The following is a 22,129-nucleotide window of genomic DNA, read 5'->3' on the forward strand; positions in this document are numbered from 1 at the left end:
ATGCCTCACTTTCTCTATTTTTGAAGTAAAAATAATGATGCTGACCTCTTGTGTCAGCGCTTAGAGCTTTTCAACTATAAACCTCAGTTGGAGAGTTACAAGGTAGTTGTAGAAGTACATACTCATTAAATGTTTCCTAAGATCAAAAGCTATTATTTCAAAAATATATAGTATTTAAATATTGTGGTGTGTATATGTTTGAGCAAAGTATAACTGTTCTGTGAAGGAACTGTGTTTGATATTGTAGAACAAAATGCTTATTGCATGGGAAAGTTTTAGTAGTTCTCTTTTAATGAAATATTCTAATATTGGTCCAGGCAACTAAGTTAATTGATCTTAGGGTTATTTTAAGCACTTGGCCAATGTGAAACTCTGTAAAAGTACTAGACTAGTGTAGACTAGGAGATTTTTTCTCTGAGATAAAATTGGGGTAATATTTATGTAAAAGGCCATTTGTAATCATTCGGCTCAACCTTGAATTGAGACACATGCAGACATACATTTCAGTGGTTAGACAAAATTTGTCAAGTTACTGTAGCTAGTAAAATGTAAAACAATTTTTCAAAATAACAAACTTTGTCTATTTTCCTTGCCTTAGTCAGCAATTCAAGTTGAAATGTGGGTCTCCATCTCTTACGTAATATTAGATTAGATTTTGCAAGACAATCGCATTGGCTTGTTATAGATATTACAACATTGAGAAAGAGTTTGCATGTTATATTTTTATGCTGTGTAACTGCAATCTGTAGCTCCTACTTCAGCTCTCATTCTTCAGTTTGGGATGTAACTGAAAATGGCTGTGGTGCCATGGGATAGCTAATTGGTAAAGCCTGTTTGGAATGTGGATAAGTGAGCCATTTTGGCAGTGAGCAGAGTAGTAAAGAGCACTCTTTTTCCCTTAGTTGACTCCCAGGCTAAAATTAAACAGAGTTAGATATTTCCACATTTAGTGATTTACTGTGCATCTGTTCCGAGTCAACTAGCAGAGAGAACTAATTACCTATATACTTCTTATAAAAAGAACTTTTCATTTCTGTGTAATACATAGGTCTGCATTTTTACAATATGCCTTAGTGGAAATGCCCTTGAAAACAATAAGAGAAGTAAAAAAGATTATTTCTTCTGTTATCCTTTAAAATATTTGGGTACTAAACTCACAGTACTACCTTGACCTGTATCAGCACCTGCTTATCATTCACATGTCCTAAGACGTAGGAGTCATAAGCTCAATGCTGAAATAATTCATGGTGCCATTTATATAGCAAGATGGTGTAATGTTTTCTTTAGTTACTTAGTTACTAAAAATAAACAAAACTTGTCAGAATTAGTTGTTCTTGTAGATCATTCCCTTTGTTCATATTTGTGATCCCTCCTCAATACAAACTGTGCATTAACTTAAACTTTAGTTTCCTGTAAAGGTTTTTCAGTTCATTTTATAGGAGACTATCTGAAATGTTTTACTGGATGTTTTTACTGTAAATAGCAATATAGATGTGTTTAGGTACTGCATACACACAGCAGAATTTAGAAATAGCACTGCCAGGATGATCTCTTACTGTTGCAGAGATAAAATACGTTTTTCTGCACATAAATAGCAAGGCTGCTTCTAAATGTCAAGGGAGTTACAGTGTATGTTACTGCTGCTGCGTTAGATGTTGAGTTTCAACAACTAAATTTCTGACTGACCTATTATTGTCTACTTTTCATAGTAAATCTTTTTCACCACAATGGTGAGAATGACTCAGTAATGCAGTTTATTCTTTCATGAGGTTCTTATTCTTCCAAACAGCTGTTTGCTCCAGGCATTGCCACCTCCTTTCTCATTCCCAAAACACTATTTCACCTCCTCATTCCTTTCACTGTCCTGCTGCTGTCATTCCTTTCTTCTGGCTCTGATTTTTGAAGCCCTTTTCTGTTCCTCACTCACCACTGAGCATCACTCTGCTCTTTGACTATGCCCTGTTTCACCAATCCTCCTTTTACCTCTGGCCTCCTTTCTCTGCAGTCTCATTCCCCAAGTGTCCTCTTCTGCCTCACCTGCCTCACAAGAAGCGAGGCACACTTCTTACATGCTTGAATTTCTCCTTGTGAAGGGGAGGGCTAGAGACCCCATGCTAAGGGCCCCTCTCCTCCCAGGCAGCCTTTACTGGCTACTCATGGCAGGAGGAGGTGGCGGCAGAGCAGGCCCAGCCGCAGGAGGCCCTGGGTTATTATCCCTTGCGGGCCCCCAGGCCCTCAGGAAAGCGAGTGCCGTAGCCACAGCTGTCGTCCTCCAAGGAAACTCATGGAGAAGCTCGTCTGCAGGGCGAAAGCGCAGCTGCGCTCAGCCGCCTCCTGCTCGTCCGCCTGCCGCCTCCCTGGGTTCGTTCCTTCAGGGCCAGCCTTAAGTTGGGCAGGAAAGAAATTATTTGCCTAGCTGCACCTGGCACATGACACCAATGCGATGTTGAGGAAATTCTCAAACATGCAAAGATTGCGTGGTGTTGGGTTCGATCTTGTTTTTAAGCCGTTTTCTAGAGAGATGTAATAGATAACTCTGGCAAGAGCTGGGATCTGAAAACGAAACCTAGTATGGTATGGATCTAAGGTCTGCTTTTTTTTTTTTTTTAAAATGTAAATTTAATTAGGAGGAGAAAAGGGGGAGGGGAGAAAAGAAAGTTCACCACAATCTTAATGAAATCCAGGAAACTCTAGTGTTGCATTTTGATAGAGAGAAAATAACAATTAATTTATTCTTTTTTCTTAACCATGTAAGGAGCCTGCTGCCAACTTGCAGCTTGGTTCTCCCACAGAGATTTCCGTGAAAAATGGGGGGGGGACTTCTTGTTTCCTGGAATGAGAACTCGAGTTTAAGCTTGGGGGGGGATAAATCTGAGAATATTTTCTTTGATTATTTAGTGTCTTATTTTGAAGAGAGCCGTTACACAGAAAACAGCGTTATATAGGTGATTATGTTGCTGTGTGAATAGAGCAGCTGAGCAGCAAACATGGCAGTAAATTTCGGTAATTCAGAGTGACAGAAGTGGCTTGGTAGGAGGCCAGAATTACCTTGCAGTCAAATTGAAAGTCAAATAGTGCAATTGCTTATCTAACTACTTGTATGTTAGGTTTTTTTCTTCTCCCCAGATGCAAGCTATCAATGACAAAAGACAACTGGAAAAATAAACTATGTTGCTCTCCGTTCTACCTTACATTAAAGTTTTATGGGGTTGTGATAGTGACTTCATGGAAGTTAAAAGACATTTCAGTTCAAAGCATGGCTTAAGTGTTTTGAACATCTTAGTTTTAGCTCATTTTTTGCAGTAAACAAGAAACTAAATTGAGTAACTAGCAGCATGTGCTACAGTAACACTATTTTTTTTTTTCAAGAGTCTGTTGTAAATATGGGATTTTTGTTGATTTTGCCTGTAGGCTGACTTTATTCCTCACTCTTTGGGAGGTCTCTGACTCCCACTTGTCATATCACATACATTAAACCTTTCATTAAGTATTGCTGACAACAGGCAGTATCTCTTAAAGATGCAGGATTCTCTCATTTTGGCATCTAAGTATCTTATAAAAGCTAATGATTGTAGCATATACTTTTATCAATCTGTTACCTTCTGCTTCCATTTTCTAGTTTCCTCCAGATCCTGCTGCAAGACACATTCACTGCTGTTCTTACTTGCACATTACCCTTTTATTTTATGCTCAACATCAGCTTTGCCTTAAATTGCAGATTTATTTCTAAGGTTTATTGCTGACATTTAAAACCATCAGATCACAAAGACTATTCTAAGTATAGGAGTTCCTCACAGTGTGTGTTCCAACTCCAAGCCTGTGCTAGGCTGGTGATTTATCTTTGTGTATTTCTTGACTGCCATTTTCCCATTGTACTTGTCAGTCTTTGCTTGCGTAGCCCCAGTTTGATTGGACTTCTGCCATTTGGAATTCAGCAGGTTTTAAGATTTTGTTCTATACAATAAGTATAGAACTTGATTGATTACTTCCTTTTTTGTTTGTTTGTTTTTGTGATATATTATGTTTTGAGCAATATGGTGTCTCATTTTTTGGAAAGTATGTTGAATTGTGTGATAAACTTTTTGGATTTAAATTTATTATTAAATTCAGATTGCTGCTTAATTGTATACTATAGAGTAAATAGATATTGTTTTGGAACTAACTTACGATTCTTTGATTTATAAACCTACTGTCATTCTATAGAACTTGGTACTGGACCTTCCAGTAGCTAGGAATTCTTTTTTGAATGTGTTTCATTATTTATTGGAATATTTAATTTCATTTATTTATTCATTATCAAGTTGCACAACTTGCATGAAAGGACAGCTACTTAAGAATGCTTGCTGTACTTTTTCAATACAATCACTATCTTTGTGTTATATTAATCTATTTGCTTCTGAATCTTGTAGCTCCGTCAGTTTCTGCTGCAATAAACAAACTTCAGTGAATAGCAATACTTTATCTGTACTATTTACAGAAAAATCTCACTAAATTAATGCACGGTTAGATTTTTAATGTAATTAGAAATGAAATAGTTCCTCTTAAATTGGGCTTTAGGGTGCCTGGATTGTAGTATGTTAAGATTTCTAGTTACCGAGAACAGTTTTTCTCCTGTTTTATGCTTCAGTGCTTCCCATGTAGGTGTTTCTTCACAAGCATATGTAAAGTGTGAGTTTACTTTTAAGAAATGAAGTTACAGTAGCCCTATCTTATAATCCTACAACTTCAAAAATCAATTTTAAAGAAAACAAAACGTATTGTAAAACTTAGGTTGAAGTTCTAAAAGTACACAATACTAACACTAACAACAGTAGCAGAGTTGAAAATTTTGCCTTATTTTACCCAGCAAGTCTGCTAAAGAGTGTTTATGACCGCATTTACACAGAAAATGTTTGTCTTGAGCAGAACACTAACCTAGACTAAAACTGTCTTTATTAAAAGAGATAGGGGAAAAAAAAAAAAAAAAAAAGAATCCAGTGCCCTAAACCAGGCTTTTCTTTGGGGTGGGGAGTCATGCAGTTGTGTATTATATTCTTTTCTTTGTGTCAAGGGTCATTTGACTCATTTCTTGCATAACTCTATTGTTGGCCGAGAATCTGAGTAAAGGTGTTACGTGTATTCAGTTATGTGCTTGATTTTTGTGAAAACAATTTTTCTTGGCAAAAAATAGTAACAAGGAAGATCAAAATGCAGTTCTCCGCATTTTGTGTGTGTGTGTGTCTCTAGGAATAGCAGTGCTGGCAAGTTTCTCATTTTCAGAAAGTTATTGAAATTTATGTGGTAATTAATACTCTTAGTAGAAATCTGATGTGAGTAAATATATCTGAAGTACAATCCAAACAAAAGTCTGCATCAAAGAAGATGTATGTGCAAGAAAAAAAATGAATATATATGGAGATTCTTTATATGACAGTTATTATTTTCTGTGAATATATATATTCTGAAAATATATTCTCTTTTCTGTGCTGTGTAGGTGCAGTACTTTTGTCCAGTGTACAAGGATTAGCGATTAATGTTGATCCAGTGCTTTATACTTGGCTTATCTACCAGCCTCAGAAACGACCCAGTAGACACATACAGCAGGTATGTATTCTTGGAGTTATAGGAGTGGAGAGAGAGAAAACTTTCTCTTACATGTGTACCAGTAGTGCATTTTTGTTCCACATGTTTTTCTGTTGCCCTGTTCATTTTAGTTTGCTGCACATAGTGTTGATCTGATTTTGATTTATTTAAAATGTCAAACCTTGCGTATTAAAATTTTTGTTTCTCAATGTTTTCATTTACAGTGTTTAAGTAAAAGAAAAGAGAGTGTGTTTTCTGATAGTCCTTGCTGAGGATCAGTCAGGTTTTAGTCATTTTGGATGGTCTATCAAATAATTACATAATTTTGTTAAAGAAAAATCACTACTCTTATTAAAACCGATTTTAATAGGAGATGAACCATGCAGGTCATGACTTGATACAATTGAATGCTGTAATGGATTCTGTTTATAATGTCAAAACACATACTTGTATGCAAAGTGCTTGGAAGAGATACAGGAAGTTAAGGTCTGTGTGGCACAGTGCTTGCTTTGAAGTATTCTTGATCATAACTTTCATCCTGCAGATTCCTGACCTGGAAAGAATCTGGAAAGTTTTTGCCTGGTTTTAAACTTATTTTTCACTGTTTTTTGGCAGACCAATTGAGTATTCTAAACCTTAAATTTGTCATAATTGATCAAATGAGTGGTCTGTGTAGCCTGATGTGCTCTCTCAGTTATAAGTTGTCAACTATTAAGTGGCCAGCACAAGAATCTTTCACGACTGATCTCATTGCCAATACACAGAACAGTGTGCACATTAACCAAGCTTCATAGTTGGTCCTTGAAATGTGAGGATTAACATGATCTGCAAACATTTCTGTTTCTTGTGTGGAAATGATCTTGTTACGTAGTAATTGTCAAACATTCAAGTCCAATTAAGCTCGTTCTGCACCAACACCACCTGAAAACTTCAATGTGTGAATTGCTGTTATCATTTTAATACCTTTACAATTTTTTAAATGGTGTTGAATTTTTCTTCATTCCTGCATCATAATTGGACTAGATATTTCCAGATATACCTCTTTTTAAAAAAATCAGACCATTTATGTATTTTTGCAATACTGTTATGTATCTTTCCAAAATTTAATTGAGCCTGTTCAAATGTTCATATAAAAGACAAATGTTCAAATAAAAGACTTTCTTTAACATTAATATATGTAATCAGCAGTTAAACAGTGTTTTCTCTTTCAATTGCCCTTTTGTACTGGGAGATAGGAACAGTTTAGCGACTACATTAGAAAACTTCTTTATCTGTGGTTTTGATCAACAGTGATTAATTAATTAAACTGGTTAGTTTGTACTTATTTATTTATTTATTTATTTTTGTGATTTGTGACCTTAGCTTATACAGCCTCTTAAAAGTTGTTCTATTCAATTTCTAAGTAAAATTAGTTTCATGCTTCTAGTGTTACCAGCTTGAGTTGCTTGGTCATTTGAAATGGTTTTAAATGTGAATTTAGAAATCTGTCAACATGGCAGTAGTTTCACCATTAATATAACTACAATAGTAGGCTGCACATATAAGTTAAAAAGAGTGTCTGTGGCAGCCATGAAGAAACTTTATTTGAAAAGATACTATACCTTTATTAAAATATTAACAGAATACTTTTTTTCTTCTTCATATAAGACTGTAATTATTCTAGGTGAGGGATTGTAGTCAAACTTATAGCCTTGTATATTGTTGTATATTGGAAAAAGTTCAGTTATCATAGTCTGGTGTAACAAAAATGCTTTGTGTAACCATCATGATTTTTGAACGTTTAATGAAATAATTCTAAAACATGATGCTTTCAAACACGTGTTATCATCAAAATGTTATTGATTGATAAAACTGTTTTCTTCCTCTAACTGTCAGTCTTACACAATTGCAACAGGAAAAAAGAAAAATAATTTTAGAAGTTCTGTGTGTGATTGAAAGATTTTAAATGTTAAGATATTTTAAAATTTAATGTCTATTATATGCATTTTTTCCTCCCATTTTGCATAAGTCAAAACTGTGGGTTTTATCTGAACACATAGAAAGTCTTTGGTCATGTTTAGTGCCATGTATGCATCCTATCATGTCATAACATTTTAAGTGTGATAAGGTAAATCAAGTTAAAAATTTGGGACCACAACTACTGCCCACGGTAAGATACTAACTTATCACACACAGGGTGCAGCTGGGTTTATCTGTGTTCCCAGAGACAAGTATGCCTTTTAGTACCTGAACTTCTTCAGATTTGTTTGCCTTTTAACTATTACTTTGAGACTCTTAGGTTTATAATGCCAATTTGTCAGGGTGCTTGCTTACTGAAATACTCACTATTTGCAGTGTAACTGTGTTGGTGTAGGTTTCTCTGAAAGCATGAAAACAGAAATATCAGAACCTTTTTAACTTAGTTAAGCTGAAATGAGGTAGGACAGAAGCATGACATCAAAACATTTTCACAAAGCACATAAATTTTCAATGATTTTTCCATGAAACTGTGCTGTGTCTCCTTTAAGATTAATGTGATACAGCCATGAAGAAATGTAATTGACTTTGGCCTTATTGAGATTTTATTCAGCTGGTGCAGAGCAATGGAAAAACGGTGTTGGGAAGTGTGGGGCAAACTCAGCCCAATGAGGATTACCCCTTTTCATTTATTTTTGTTAGCTTCTTGTTGAACCTACCTCTGCACCTTGCTTACCCACTGTCAAACCAGTGTGACATATGAAACCATTATGTTACTCAGTTTTAAATGGTTGTTACTTTACATTTTGTCCTGTCCTCTACTGAGTCTATTTCGTACAGATAGGTTATGAACTCTTTAGCCTTGTCTATGTAATATCTACTACAATAAGCCAGATGTCCTGATATGTTCTTAGATAGTGTCTGAAAAATGTGATTAATTATAAATGAAAATTTTTTAAGTCTGAATAAGAGTAAAAAACAGAAGGACAGAGAAGCTATTTAAATAAAAAGTTAAGTTTGGCACAACAAGCAGTGAATATAAACAGGTTCTTAATATGTTTTGGCTAGAAGTGAGACATTTTTAAATCATTAGTTAAGAGTACAGTAAGGTTTTCTGCTTCTTCTAGTCTTGTCAGAAGGAAATTTTCTATCTTGTTCCAATACAGAATTTTCTGTCTTTAGGAGCAATACATATAACAGCTGTTTGCAGAAGACTGAATTTAGTGTTTAACTAAAGAAAATGTTAGAATTCGGAAGTTCGTTTAATGATGCACAACAATTCCACATAAGTTATCTCTGTATGTTGTGCAAGTTGCATAGATCACTCTTGTTCACATTTATTTAAAACTTGGAAAAAAAAAGAAGAAAACGTGGAAATACAACTGGTCCTTTTTTAGGCTTCTGCATAATTTTTGAAATACAATGGAATATTTGGAGCCAGATGCTTTCAATGAATGGCATTTTAGTGTATTACCTTTTATTATAAAGTGACTATGCATGCCAAAATGTGGATGCTGTTACACATTTGAATAATAATCTGTGTGGTTGCTGTTGTGACTATATGGTCAGTGCTCTAGGGTAAATAGATGTAAATGTAACTCATTTTTTTTATATTCGTTCTGAGTTTCAACATGCTTCTATAAGTTTTCCATTGTCCCACTTGAAGAACAGAAACAATGAGAATATTGCAGTCTAAAAATCCATGAGACTCTCTCTTAATGCTTCAATGAACTGCTTTTGAATTTCTCCCATGGCTACTAGTAACATATGGTATGGTTCTTAAGTTTCTTTGCTGAAGTGAAAGCATTGTGTAAACTAAGTCTATTCTACATTATAGACTTGTCCATTATCACCTCTTAGCTAATTGGTGATACTGGACATAGGTCAATATAATACTGTTTGGAGGGACACAACTGGATTTTTAATCTCAAAATAGTAATGCTTCTTATAAAATTAAGTTTGGCAGAACCAAAATAAGTTTATATATACAAAACATGCAAAAGAGTTGTTGTGTGCTTTTGATGGGCATATTTTAATGTTTGTTGCAAGTGTGTATTTTGTACATTTTTTTAGTAATAAAGTGCATCTACTTCAACATTTTGTAATAGGATGTCCTACTTCCTGTTTGCACACTGTATAGTATAACATGCAGGCATGTTTTCTTTAGAAGGTGATACAGAAAATCAATGCTGCTGAGTCTTATTTTAATCAGGAATAGAATTAACATCTCTAGCACCTCTTTGAAATGAACTTGAGGCAAGCTCTTTAATTTTCTCATGTGTGAAGTCTGTAAGCCTGTTACTTAATACAACAAGTTGTACAAGGTCTTGTTCAATAAAAAACTTGTTTGGTGCTCAGTCCCCTTCACAGTAAAAAAAAATAAATAAACAAATAAAAGTGCATCCTTATGTTCAACAGGAGGCTCCTGTGCTTCTTCTTTGTACCTGTTGCCTGTTGTCTCAGTAGTGGGCACCACTGAAAAGAGCCTGGCTCCATAATCTTTGCAATCTCCCTGCAGTTATTTATATATAATGATAAGATTCCCCCTGAGCCTTCTCCAAACTGAAATGTCCTGTCTCTCCCAGCCTGTCCTCATAAGAGATGCTCCAGAACTTTGATCATCTTCATGGCCCATCGTTGGACTCCTCCCACTATTTCCATGTCTCTTTTGTACCAGGGAGCCCAGAACTTGAAACAGTGCTCCAGGTGTGGCCTCCCTGTTGCTGAATAGAGGGGAAGGATCAACCTCCCTCCGCCTGCTGTGATACTTTGCCTAATGCAGCCAAGAATATCATTAGCCGCCTTAGTGGCATGGACACATTGCTGACTCATGTTCAGCTGGTGTCCACTAGGACCCCCAGGTCCTTTTCTACAGAGCTGCTTCCCAGCTGGGTGGCCCCCTGCCTGTGCTGGTGCCTGGGGTTGTTCCTCCCCAGGAGCAGGACTTTGCGGGTCTCCTCATTGAACTTAATGAGTTTCCTGTCAGCCCATTTCTCCAGCCTGTTGAGGTCCCTCTGAATGGCTGTGAGGCCCTCACAGTTTTGTGTCAATTGAAAACTTACTGAAGGTTACACTCTGCCTCATCATCCAGAACATTAATAAAGTCATTGTATAGGATTGGGCCCGGGATTGACTCCATGGATTATGTGGCTAGTTACTGGCCTGCAACTAACCTTTGTGCTGCTAATCACTAACCTTTGATCCTGGTCGTTACATCAGTTTTGAATCCACCTCACTGCCTGCTCATCCAGCCCATACTTCATCAGCTTGTCTGTGAGGATCTTATGGGAGGCCGTGGCAAAAGCCTTACAGAAGTCCATGAAGACAATATCCACTGCGCTCCCCTCATCCATCAGGCTGGTCATTCCATCACAGATGCTTATCAAGTTGGTCAAGCATGACTTCCCCTTGGAGAATCAATGCTGATTACTCCTGATGACTTGTCCATATGCCTGGATTAGCTGTTCTATCACCTTCCCAGGGATCAAGTTGAGGCTGACCAGCCTGTAGATTCCTGGTTCTTCCTTGACGTTCTTCTTGAAGATAGTGACATCTGCTTTTCTCCAGTCCTCAAGCAGCTCTCCCAGTTGCCATGATCAGTTAAAGAACGTTGAGAGTGGCCTTGTGGTAATATCTGCCAGCTTCCTCAGTGCTCATGGGTGCCTCCCACCGGGGCCCACTGACACTCTTATGTCCAATTTGATCAAGTATTCTCTGATCTGATCCTCTTTCAGGAAGGGTGGCACATCTTCTTTGTTTCAGTCTTTCCCTCTAGAATCTGGGATTTCTAAAGGCCCATTTTGCTAGTAAAGACTGAGGTGAAGAAGGCATTCAATTACTAAACCTTTCTGCTTGTGGGTTTCCTGACATTGTATCAGTGTATATTCCAAGAGACAAGGAAATATTGTAGCTTGCTTTTAGTTAGGACTTTCTACCTCTTTTCTAAACTTAAGTGAACATGGGAAGTTAATATTAGTAAGATTGTATAATATTTATATGCGTTCTTCAAAACTGTTTTGTATTGATTTCAAACTTAATACCCCAAATAACATATAAACAGAAGAAAGTAGTCATTTTGAGTCAGAAAAAATAATGTTAACAGGATGAGGTAAGGAAAAGGTACTTGTTATCATGAGAGTGTTTTCACTTCAGTGTCAGCTGATGGTCTTCCAGATATGCAGTGTAGCAAGCATTACATGCTGCTATGTCTAGAAAAAGACAGTACTAGTAGAATACCTTTCCTGTTTGGACCACTGTACTGTGTATAAAGCGTGTAGTAATCAACACCAGAAGGCTTTGCAGGCCAATGTGTTAAACAAAAACCCTAGGACACCCAAGATACTATATTGTTAGAAATGGTGGCAGCTGTTGGAATTGATTTAGTTAAGTTATATTAATTTATTCCTCAATAATACTGAGCTGAAATAACTTGAGACCTGGTGCAGAGCAAGGAATAAAGTTTATAAATCAAAGTACTGTAACTTAAAGTTCAAAACTGATTTTTAAAATCCTTAATCTTGGACTTGTCAACTAAAGTCATCTGAGAGATGCATTTTAATTCATCACCTTCTGAACATTGTGTCACTTACAATATGTACAACAAATTATTAGTTTAAAAAAAAGAAGTCAAAACCCAACAACCAGAACTTTATAATTTATTTGTAAGTTTAAAAAGAGTGAATTTGTCATACCATCTTGATAGTAATCAACTGTGTAGCAGTTCTAACATTTAATGGATTGATTCTCAACTTCAAAAGTTTTAAACTTATAATTTCTTTTAAACTTTTAAATTAATATTGCAAGAATAATTTTTTTAAAAATATCCTTTTTGATTTTGCTCTACTTCAGTTCAAAACCTGAAGAGGAGGTAAATAACATTCTGGAGAAAGTTATTCAATGGTAAATTTTATGTACTAATATCTGCTGTATTATATTACTTAACAGTTTGTGTGAAATGGAAGGACTAAGAAAGATTTAAACATATCAGTACTTCTGAAGAATATTATGTTGGAAACATGGGTGACTTTTCAAAAAAAATCAGCTTTTGACTGCATGATTCAGTTCAAATTAATCAGAAAAGCCACTGGCTTTGGAAATACACTCTTATAACGTTGTGCTCTTAAGATCTACATTTTCAGAAGTAATACATTAAGAAGAAATCTGATAAAAAGGTAATTATTTTGATTTATATATACTCTGTGTAACTGCTCAAAAGCAAATTAGTATATGCCAGATGCGTTGCACTCCATCCATATGCTCCATATAAAAATCACATATTTTACATTATTTGGGTGTTAAAAATAATCACATTTCTGGTTCCCTGAATTTGTTAGACTTTTCTGAAATACGTTTTTGTTACCAACATTTTTTTCAGTAACTGTTAATAATCCGTGAAGTTGGAACAGCAAATTCAATAGATATCTTCCATACCCTGCTTGATGATTGATGACCCTATGCTAGATTTTAAACAGGGTTTAAACTGGCATAGAAATTTCAGAGTTGATTTTACTTTAAAATGTTTTTTTTTATGTGTCAGCCAAAATTGGTGCTCGTTTGTTTTTAAATACTTTATTCTGTATAGGTTTTTCTGGTAAAGCTGAGCTATATGTGTAGCAGCAGAAGCTGTATTCATGTACTATGTGCACCAGTTGCTTATTTGCTGCTTTTTAACAGTTCTTTAACTCAGCTTATGTAACATATGCTTACCTAAAACCTTTGTGTTTCTTTGATTTGAAAGCCCTGTTGAATAGATATGCTTTTTGATGCCTCATGAAAGATTAATTTGAACAGAATTCAGGAAAGATGCAACTATATAGAGTGACTTCTTGTACATACGTTGCTTACTGTATGTTTACATACATACTGTATGTTTACATACTTCGGTGAGACATCAGGTATATGATGCTCTTTGCAGTGAAAATATGAGTGCATGTGATCTTGTTTTTCTCAAATGCACAATACTGTAAAGCCTCTACTGTTTGTCTGTATTTTTCTTACATTAATCATTTCACTAAAATTAATTGTCTTATCCCTGAGAAGACTGAAACTATCAAAAATGTATACCTACACATATCTGTTTGTATATGAATGTGTATGGCTGCACATTTCTGCCATTTTCTTTGGCTGTTCTGTATGCATCTGCGAGTGTTATTGTCTAATAAGTGTTTCAGAAACAGAATAGGTCTAAAAACTGCAGTGCACAGAGAACATCCTTAGTCATGTACAGGAATAGTGAAGGAAACAACATTGTTCCTCTTCCAGATTCATCATTTTAAAGCACTAGAATTTAGTATACCTATACGATTCCCAAATCCAAATTTCTCCTTTTACATCAACGTCTATGCCATGGAAGTTTTTATATCCCAATTCAAAAACAAGACTTTTCCATTAGCTGTGTAGGTAGATTAGAGAATTGGTCTGTAGCAATTCAATTTTATCCCATTTTTTCCCCTCAACTTTTTTTTCTACTCCTTTTGCCCTTTTTCTACTATTATTTTTGGAATTATACTGTATTATAAAATTCTGCCACTGCTGTATGGAAAGTTAACTGTGAGCTCAGGATATTATGAACTCTTGATCCCATCTTGGACTCGATGATCTTTGTAAGTCTCTTTCAGCTGAACTGTTTGTTTCTATGGCTTGGTAATTCTTCAATCAAGTGGTTTGCACAAGAGGTCTTTCTGAAATTTTTGCCTAAGTAGTTTGGTCATTATGATGAGTTGGTCAGTAGACTCATGTAGAACAAGTAATTCCTGTAATTTGAGGAATTACTCAGGGTGTCTTTTGGAATATTGCAGATCTTTGTGTCTTCAAGAGCCAAACACTTCTAATATATGTATGAATGACAGTGAATAAATAACACAATGTAAGGGTGAGTTTCAGCGCCTAACCTTAAGATTTTTGCCTGTTGTAGCAAAGTTAGCTATTGAGGGTAGAACTATGTTGCCCTACTTTAGTTCTAGTGTTTTTTCTTCTACCTTGATAAATAGCAGGAAAGGCTTTGATAAAAGCAAGCATGTTTCTAAAGTAGACATAATTATCCTCTTGATGCATCAAGGGTTCTAAGACCATAGTAAGTTTTGATTTCTGATAGGCAAAAAGCATTATGCTTATGCCTATTTGGATCTTTCTCCACATACAAGGAGCACCCTTGTTTCTGAAGGCTGTAGGAATTAAGTTAATGCTTGCTTAAGGAGCTGGAGCTACATGGGACTAGACCCTTTTATGTGCTACTTCAAAGGAACCTTGAAACTGCTCATTAGAGTGCTTTCGTCAGTTGATGAAAATGTAGGGGTTCTTGGCTGGCATAAGTCTATCACGTAAGTTTGGAAAGATTACAGCTCATCAACCAGTGGCTGATCTTTGGTCCTGGCAGAAGCGTTTTTCTGAGCATACCTGAAATTTCTAGCTGAAGCAGTCACGTAATTTCGTTTGGATTAGCAAATTTATCTGCCGGGATTGAAGCTGCTTTTGTGAACCCCAGAGGTGAAGCTTGCCTAATGTTTTTAATTAAGAAACAATTTAATTGGTTAATTTTAACTAGAAACTGGGCCTAATGTTTAATGCTTTCTGAAGCAATTTAGGTGTGTTCTTGTATTATTGCTGTCAGAAACCAGAACAATGAAATGTAACTGTGGCCAAACAGCAATTGTGATTAGGTGCTATTAGAACTTGGCTCAAGGTGAACAAGGTAGATCCTCCTTGCTTTTGGAGCTGTCAGAGCTTGGACTGTCCTGCAGGATAAATTAATGTTCTTCTCAGAGACAGATAAAACGTTTGCATGACAGTGATCTTACATATTTACAAACATCATGTCTTGAGTAGAACTGCCATCTGCGCCCATTCCAGTGACTTCATTAATTTCACTTTCTGCTTGCTGGTTGAAAGCTATTGCACATGTACAGATCAGTCTATGTGCATGGAGCAGCCGCTAATAGGATGGCAATCCATGTCTGTTTTGGGGCTTCTGCATTGAGTTCAATGTTTCACAGACCAGTGCTTCATTTTTAACCTTATTTATTATGTTTTAGTTCCAGGAATTCATTCCCTGCTTCCCATTGACAAGCAGGTGTTCAGCCACTCCCAGGAAAGCAGGGCTCATCATGCTTAACAGTTTCTTGGGAACACAAACATCATCACTCTGCATGTCTCCCCATTCCCAGCCCCCTCATTAGCAGGGTAGCACAAGGAGCAGAAAAGTCTTTGGCTCTTCAACAACATTGGTTTGTTACCACCACTACTTTCATGAAAAATCCAAAACACAGCACCATATAAGCCTCTACAAAGAAAACTACATCTATACCAGCCAAAACCATGACAAAAGCATTCCCCATCTTCCCTGATCTGCCTGCATGTTCTTCAGGCTCACTGGAGAAATAGTAAAAAAAAATAAAAATAAAAATAAAAAAATTTGAATACTATGAATTATTATTAATCCAGTGTTCATTGTGTAATACCCACAAAATATTATTGCGTTGATAAACCTGTGGTCAATATTCCAGAATAGAATAGGATTTTGGTTTTGACTGTGAAAACAAAATACCTTAAGGCTGTAACCTCAAACTGGGTTCTCTTGTAGGTCATGAAATTGGGCTTACTTTTTGAGTGTAAACTTTGTCATCTTATGTAATATGTGAAGACAGATTTGTATTTAAACAGAAGCTTCAACTTACATCATTTTGGGTGATTTTTTATGTTTCCAGAATTCAGAAAAGTTGTCCATTACTCAGGACGGAGCCAATAGTAATTCATACATTGTTAATGATTTGTATAGAAATTGATTAATATTTTCTAGTAGAAAGCATTTTCCTGACTGTTGTGAGAAGCCTCTGTTTACAGTATTCCTCTGTGTAAAGGAGCCTCATATAAATGTTACTGTAGTTCCATAACTCTGTTGTGTTCTTTATCTTCTTTATAAGACTACCAATTAATAATCATAAAGCTTCCATCCCAAGTAGGTGTGTTAAGCTTTACTGCATGCTACTTCATTGCCAGCTTTTGGGATTGTTGTGATGAAATGCTTATGAAAACACTTGACTGCAATGTCTCCTTTCCCATCAGATTCATCTTCTCGTACAGCTGTGGTGCTCTTGTCATCTGCTATTTCCCAAGCCACAATTTCCTCATCAGTCTGTGGCTAAAACCCAAATCTTGATGATCCTTTTCCATCTATTTCAACGTTGATCTTTCATCTTCTGCATTCTTCTAACCAGAAATCTTTTGCCAAAAATCTGACAAGATTGTACTGGGCGTCATCAACAGCAACATCAGGCTTGATTTCAGTGAGCAAAGATGAAGCAGCTGTTTCATTGTCCAGATCAGCACTCAAGCGCTCAATATTTGGTCATAATTTTTCCAGCTTTGGCTGGCTGTGATAGCCTTGATGTTTTTCCCTATATGACTAGTGGTGTAACTTATTATTGTATGTTGCTGATCCATTTCTTCAGTGGTTCAGAAACAGATACAGCTTCTTCAGACACTGTTTTCCATCCTATTGTCTTTTGTACTGTCTTGTATTATCTGCGTTCGTTCTTCAGAACTCTTGCTTCACTTTGGCAAGTCGTTGTTCTTAGTGTTAAATCCAGAAATGCCAAAACATGGCTCAACGGTTGCTGTTATGGGAAAACTGCAGGTGGCTTTGCCATATGAAAGGTTGTATCAGATAAATTTTGAAAATAAGTGATGTAATATGTCTGACCAAAGTTTATAAAACTTGAGACTCTATCTCTCTCTCTGTCTACATGTGGGAAGTATTTCTACGGTGTAAAACTTTTTTTTTTCAAAGCTGATTGTTTTTTTTTGTTGTTGTTATGGCTAGAGGACACCAAAGTGACATGTTACTGTCTTCCAGAATTGTTTTTTAGTGCTTTTGGAGACAAAGCTGATAACTGTACATTCAGAGAGAGGAGGAGAGATGAGAGTTCTGTTTGTCATTGGCATTAGTATTTTCCTATTAACTTTGCATACCTTTGTATATGTAAGTTGATTGTTTTCACTGGAATAGGATTAAATAGTTGATTGTCTGTCTTATTTTAATTTACTCTTATAGTGGAAAATAGTAAGGGCATTTGGAAGTCATTCTCCTTCAATTAAACGATTTTTCTGTTTGTTTTGGGGTTTTGTATGTGTGCACGTGTTGCACACTGCTTGATTCAGTGATCTGTTTTCCATTGGAGAAAATTTACAAGCATATTGCCCGCCTCACACGAATTTGTTTCCCACAGAGATTCCTAATGCAACGTGTGAGGTTTCTCATTACCCAGCTATATGGATTACATTTTCACTCCAATACCAACAAAATTAAATTACACAAAAATTGATTAAGATGCATGTAATCCTACTGTCTGATCTTTAGAAAAAACTTTTGCCATCTTTAAATGATAACCCTCTGCAAAATCAACAGTAGAAATACTCTGCTCTTCTCAGCTGGCATGTCTTTACAATTTATCTAGCAGCTAGCACTACAGAGAATTGTTAACATTTTTGTACACAAAATGGAAGATCAGTTTTTATTAATGTTTTTGTCTCTTCTAACTCATGTTGATTTAAAAAAAAAAAAAAAAGCTCAAAAAACCAACCACAACAACACCAAGAAAAATCTTCAGTCGTATTCATTTCAATCATATTCATTTCTGAACATTCAGTTCCTGAACTCATCATTTTTGCCTTATGTGGGTTAATGTATTTTGCTGTTTTCTAATCTTTGAAATAGAGGTGCAGGCCTTCAAACTAGGTTTGAATGCCTTCAATTTTGTTAACCAGTATTGTATCTTGAGCAGTTGGTAATTTTACCAGTCTGCTTAAAAGTCAAAAGGTAATTCAAAATCAGTAATGATCGGAGTCAGGCTACACATTTCTTTTTCTTTTAAATTGTGTGTCTTTTCTTTAGAAGTTGAATTAATGAAGGTTGATAAATTGCTTTGCAAAACATTGGAATCTTCATATCTGGCTAAATTTGTCCAGTTTCCATTAAGTGTTTAGATAATGGTTTTGCTTTGAGGATGATCCAGGTTTATTCATATACATTTTGATGGGCTAGTGAGCATGGTATTTTAAGTTAATAAATTCTATTTAACTTTTTTTTTTATTGTAGAGCTTATTTTAGTCCTGTTAGTCTGAGAAAAAAAGAATTGCAAGTGCAAGTCCGAATGTAGTATTTCAGCTGTTTAATGAAGTTGTAAAAATTTGTTTTCATAATGTATGTGCTTCAATCATCATTTTAAGTTGTCTTCTATAAATAAAAAAAAATGCAGTTGAAGACATGTTTCTCATGACAATATCATAATTCGATATTAATGTTTTTTGGGTTTGCGTGGTTCTCAAAGCACTTCTTTTTCTAGCAGTCTGTAGGATCTGTTCCACTTGGTGTGTCAGTAACTCGAAAAAAAGAGGATGAAGCATCAGTTGGAAGTGCGCCTTTGGCAAGGCAGCAATCGAATCAAGCTTCTGAGTATGCCAGCAGTCCTGTCAAAACAAAAACAATAACAGGTATGATCACATCTTAATTGAAACTAGCTACTCAGCCTTTTTAGCCTTACTCAATAACATCCGTGTGTAATTGAACAGTATCAGCTGTGCAAATACTTGGGAACATCTTTCAGATTTAAAGAAATATTGTCCCAGAAAATTACCAGTTCTTTAATAAAAATGTTTAATTTTCATCTTATTTTTAATATAGATACTACCTCAGGGGTCCTGATAATTCCTGATAATTTCATGGAATATATTTTCTAAGACAAGATAAAGGAGATGTCCTTTCAATAGAAGATAGCTATTTTGCTTGATATTAAATATTTAAGCCCATAATTTTGTCAGACTTTATACACTTAGATTAATCTCTTTGATTTCAGTCAAACTGTTCCCATTGTTTCCAACCTGGCATGTATGCAAGTCACTGCAGATCTAAGTTTTGTGCATAAATACAGTAAATTTCACAGTTTTTCTCCCATAGAAAATACATTTGTTGTCACTTCTGTTTCTGGAGTTTAAGAATTTATTAAATTTAGGAATCTTCCCTGGTACATCGGGAGTGCTAAAGTTACACTTCATTATTACTAATCAAGATGATATGGCATTCTGGGATTTTCTGGACTATTTAATCATAAAGTACTGTTTGCAAGCAGTAAAATAGGACATCATCCAACAAAAGTGACTATCCAGCTGAGACTTTCAGTAATCCTTCTGAAATACACTGAACAAATACTCTTTTCCTTTGCATTGATGTTTATTTCCAGTTAATCATGAAGTACTTCAAGATGTTGTCTATTGAAACTGAGATTATGATCTTATCCATTAGTGGTAGTTTAATTGTTATTTTGAGATAAAAAGGGCTATAGCCAGAAAATCTGAATATTACATGGGTTGCCATGTTGAAATTGATAGAATAATAGAAGGAAATCTTGGAAATTAATCTATTTCATTTATTAATAATTTACTTTTCAGAATTTTACTTTCAAAACTTTTCTTTTCAAAATTTTACTTTTCCAGGAGTTGGACTCGATGATCCTTATGGGTTCCTTCCAACTCGGGATATTCTATGATTCTATGAAATTTATCCTTTCATTTTTACCATTCTTTCATCCTATCCTTTGTTTTTACCTGTAATGAAATGACTGTATTAAATATATTCTTCAGTTTGCGATATTTAGCATGTATAGTCCTGCTACACCAACATCATATGTGTTTTGCGTCCATTCGTCTCCTCTCCTGGTTAGCTCTACCAGTGCCTAACAACAAAGCACAGAGGTGTAATGCACTAGAGAAACTTGTGTGATTTTTATGTTTGACTGTCAGAAATAGGATTAAAAATGTCCTTTGTAACACCTTTCTTTGCAGAGACATATATAACCCTGGAATGAAGCTGATCAGGGAATTTAATTTGTTTTGTTTAGTGTTTGAAGAAACTTTAGTTTGAAAGAATGATGCATTCTGCATCCCTTTTTGTCTGAACAAAGCCCAGTCATGGAGCTTTGAAAATTTCAGTTGCCAAAGCTGTTGTTTTACTCAGAGAAGAGGGGACTTAGTTGTTTTTTGGAGTTACCCAAACATTCTGATAACATACAGGGGTGGTACATTCAGTCATTACATTAAAGTTGGCTCCTTAACTGATTAAAATGTCATTAAATTTTGTTTGTTTTTAAGATGTAGCATGCATGACACAATTGCCTGTTCGAAGACCAGCCTGTATTTTTAACCTATTTTGTACCTATTTGTTATATGCTGGAGATAAAATGCCGGGTGCAAAATACCTGAAGTATTTGAGATTTACCTTTAATTCCTTTAGCGGAATTAAAGTATAAAATAAATGCCAAAGAGCAAAAGGAAATAATTTACTACGAAATAATTTAAAGGGATATTCTGTCCACTTCAGTAGACCACTCAGATTTTCTTTAGTAAATGAAAGGAGAGCCAGGTCATACTGCAGTGCCGTGCAGGCTCATTCTCTGTATAGCCTCCTGAAGCACCATGTGGTGTTAAAAGCTTTTCCATCTGTTTAACAGAGTTAGATTTGGCCTGGAAGATTTGGGGGACAGTAAAAACTAACACTTATGTTGTGTCACCCCCCCCCCCCCCCCCCACCCCCCCCCAAAAAAAGTCTCTGGTTATGAAGCTACCGGTTAAAATGCTTAGAAAAGGTAGGATGAATGAAAGAGTAAACGGTGAGATCTCATTCTGAGATTCTGAGAAAAGTTTCAGTGGATGCTTTGTTTCACAATTTGTTTCTCTACAGGTGCGGTATGTGCTGGAATATGGTGAATGAGTGACTGGTTTCTCAAATGAAAAATAGAGTGCCTGTAATTGTTTTCCTTTCTGATTTTTCTGGGTGCCTTCCTACCAGTAATTTTCACTTGGTTTCCTTTCTTTTTCATTTCACCTAATTTCTGTCTGAGTTTTCTTTGTTTGTCTCACCTTTTTAAAACCAGGAATAAAAAGCACATAATTATAGGTCTAGATCATAAAATGCTGCCTATGCTACAAAAGCGTTCTAGGTAAAAGGCAAAAATCTTTGTAAGCCTTGTAGCTGTAGCTATGGATGCCTTAAGTTGTCAGATAACTGAGATTGCTGCATTGATAGCAAGCCCATATGCATAGTCTTGCAGACTGAAAGAGGTTGTATCTTAAAATCATACTATTCAGGTGATGATTTGGAATTTACCCTTTTCGAGTCTAACATGATCTTAGCAGTCTGTCCCTTGAGAACTGCTAGAAACCAACTCTATGTATTAAATGAAAGCAGTTTGTAATCACAGCTGTAAAATGATTTAAAACATTGATCTTGAGTTCAGTTTATTAGCTAATGGCTGCTGAGACTTTGCCAAAAATGAAGCATGGGAAAAGAGCAAAACTACTATTTATATGGTAACTGCCTGTGAAAATCCAAAGTTTCTGTTCTTAAGTCTCAAATGGTAGTTATTTATAAATCTCCTTAACCACAGAGGCCTCAAAAACAGAGTAAGATAACAGAATATATGGTTTAAATTTTGTATGATGCAGTCATGAACGAGCAAGATGATAAAGAATATTTTAAAAAAAAAATTACCTGAATTGCACTGTCCACCCATTTCTCTTCCTGTTCTCAGCAATTCACGAGCTCCTTGTTAATTCAATAAAA

The 22,129-nt window shown here is 35.6% G+C and overlaps 1 protein-coding gene across 1 annotated transcript in view; it reads left to right on the top strand.

Moving 5' to 3' along the window:
- Positions 1-22,129, top strand: part of VPS13B (vacuolar protein sorting 13 homolog B) — a 476,457-nt gene that overhangs the window by 200,155 nt on the left and 254,173 nt on the right. Inside the window, exons 20-21 of the mRNA XM_035546369.2 lie at positions 5,474-5,583; positions 18,858-19,005. Of these exons, the coding sequence (XP_035402262.1) occupies positions 5,474-5,583; positions 18,858-19,005 (258 nt within the window). The remainder of the gene's footprint in view (positions 1-5,473; positions 5,584-18,857; positions 19,006-22,129) is intronic.

The sequence above is a fragment of the Cygnus atratus genome, chromosome 2 (assembly GCF_013377495.2).
Source record: "Cygnus atratus isolate AKBS03 ecotype Queensland, Australia chromosome 2, CAtr_DNAZoo_HiC_assembly, whole genome shotgun sequence".
Lineage (NCBI taxonomy): Eukaryota > Metazoa > Chordata > Aves > Anseriformes > Anatidae > Cygnus > Cygnus atratus.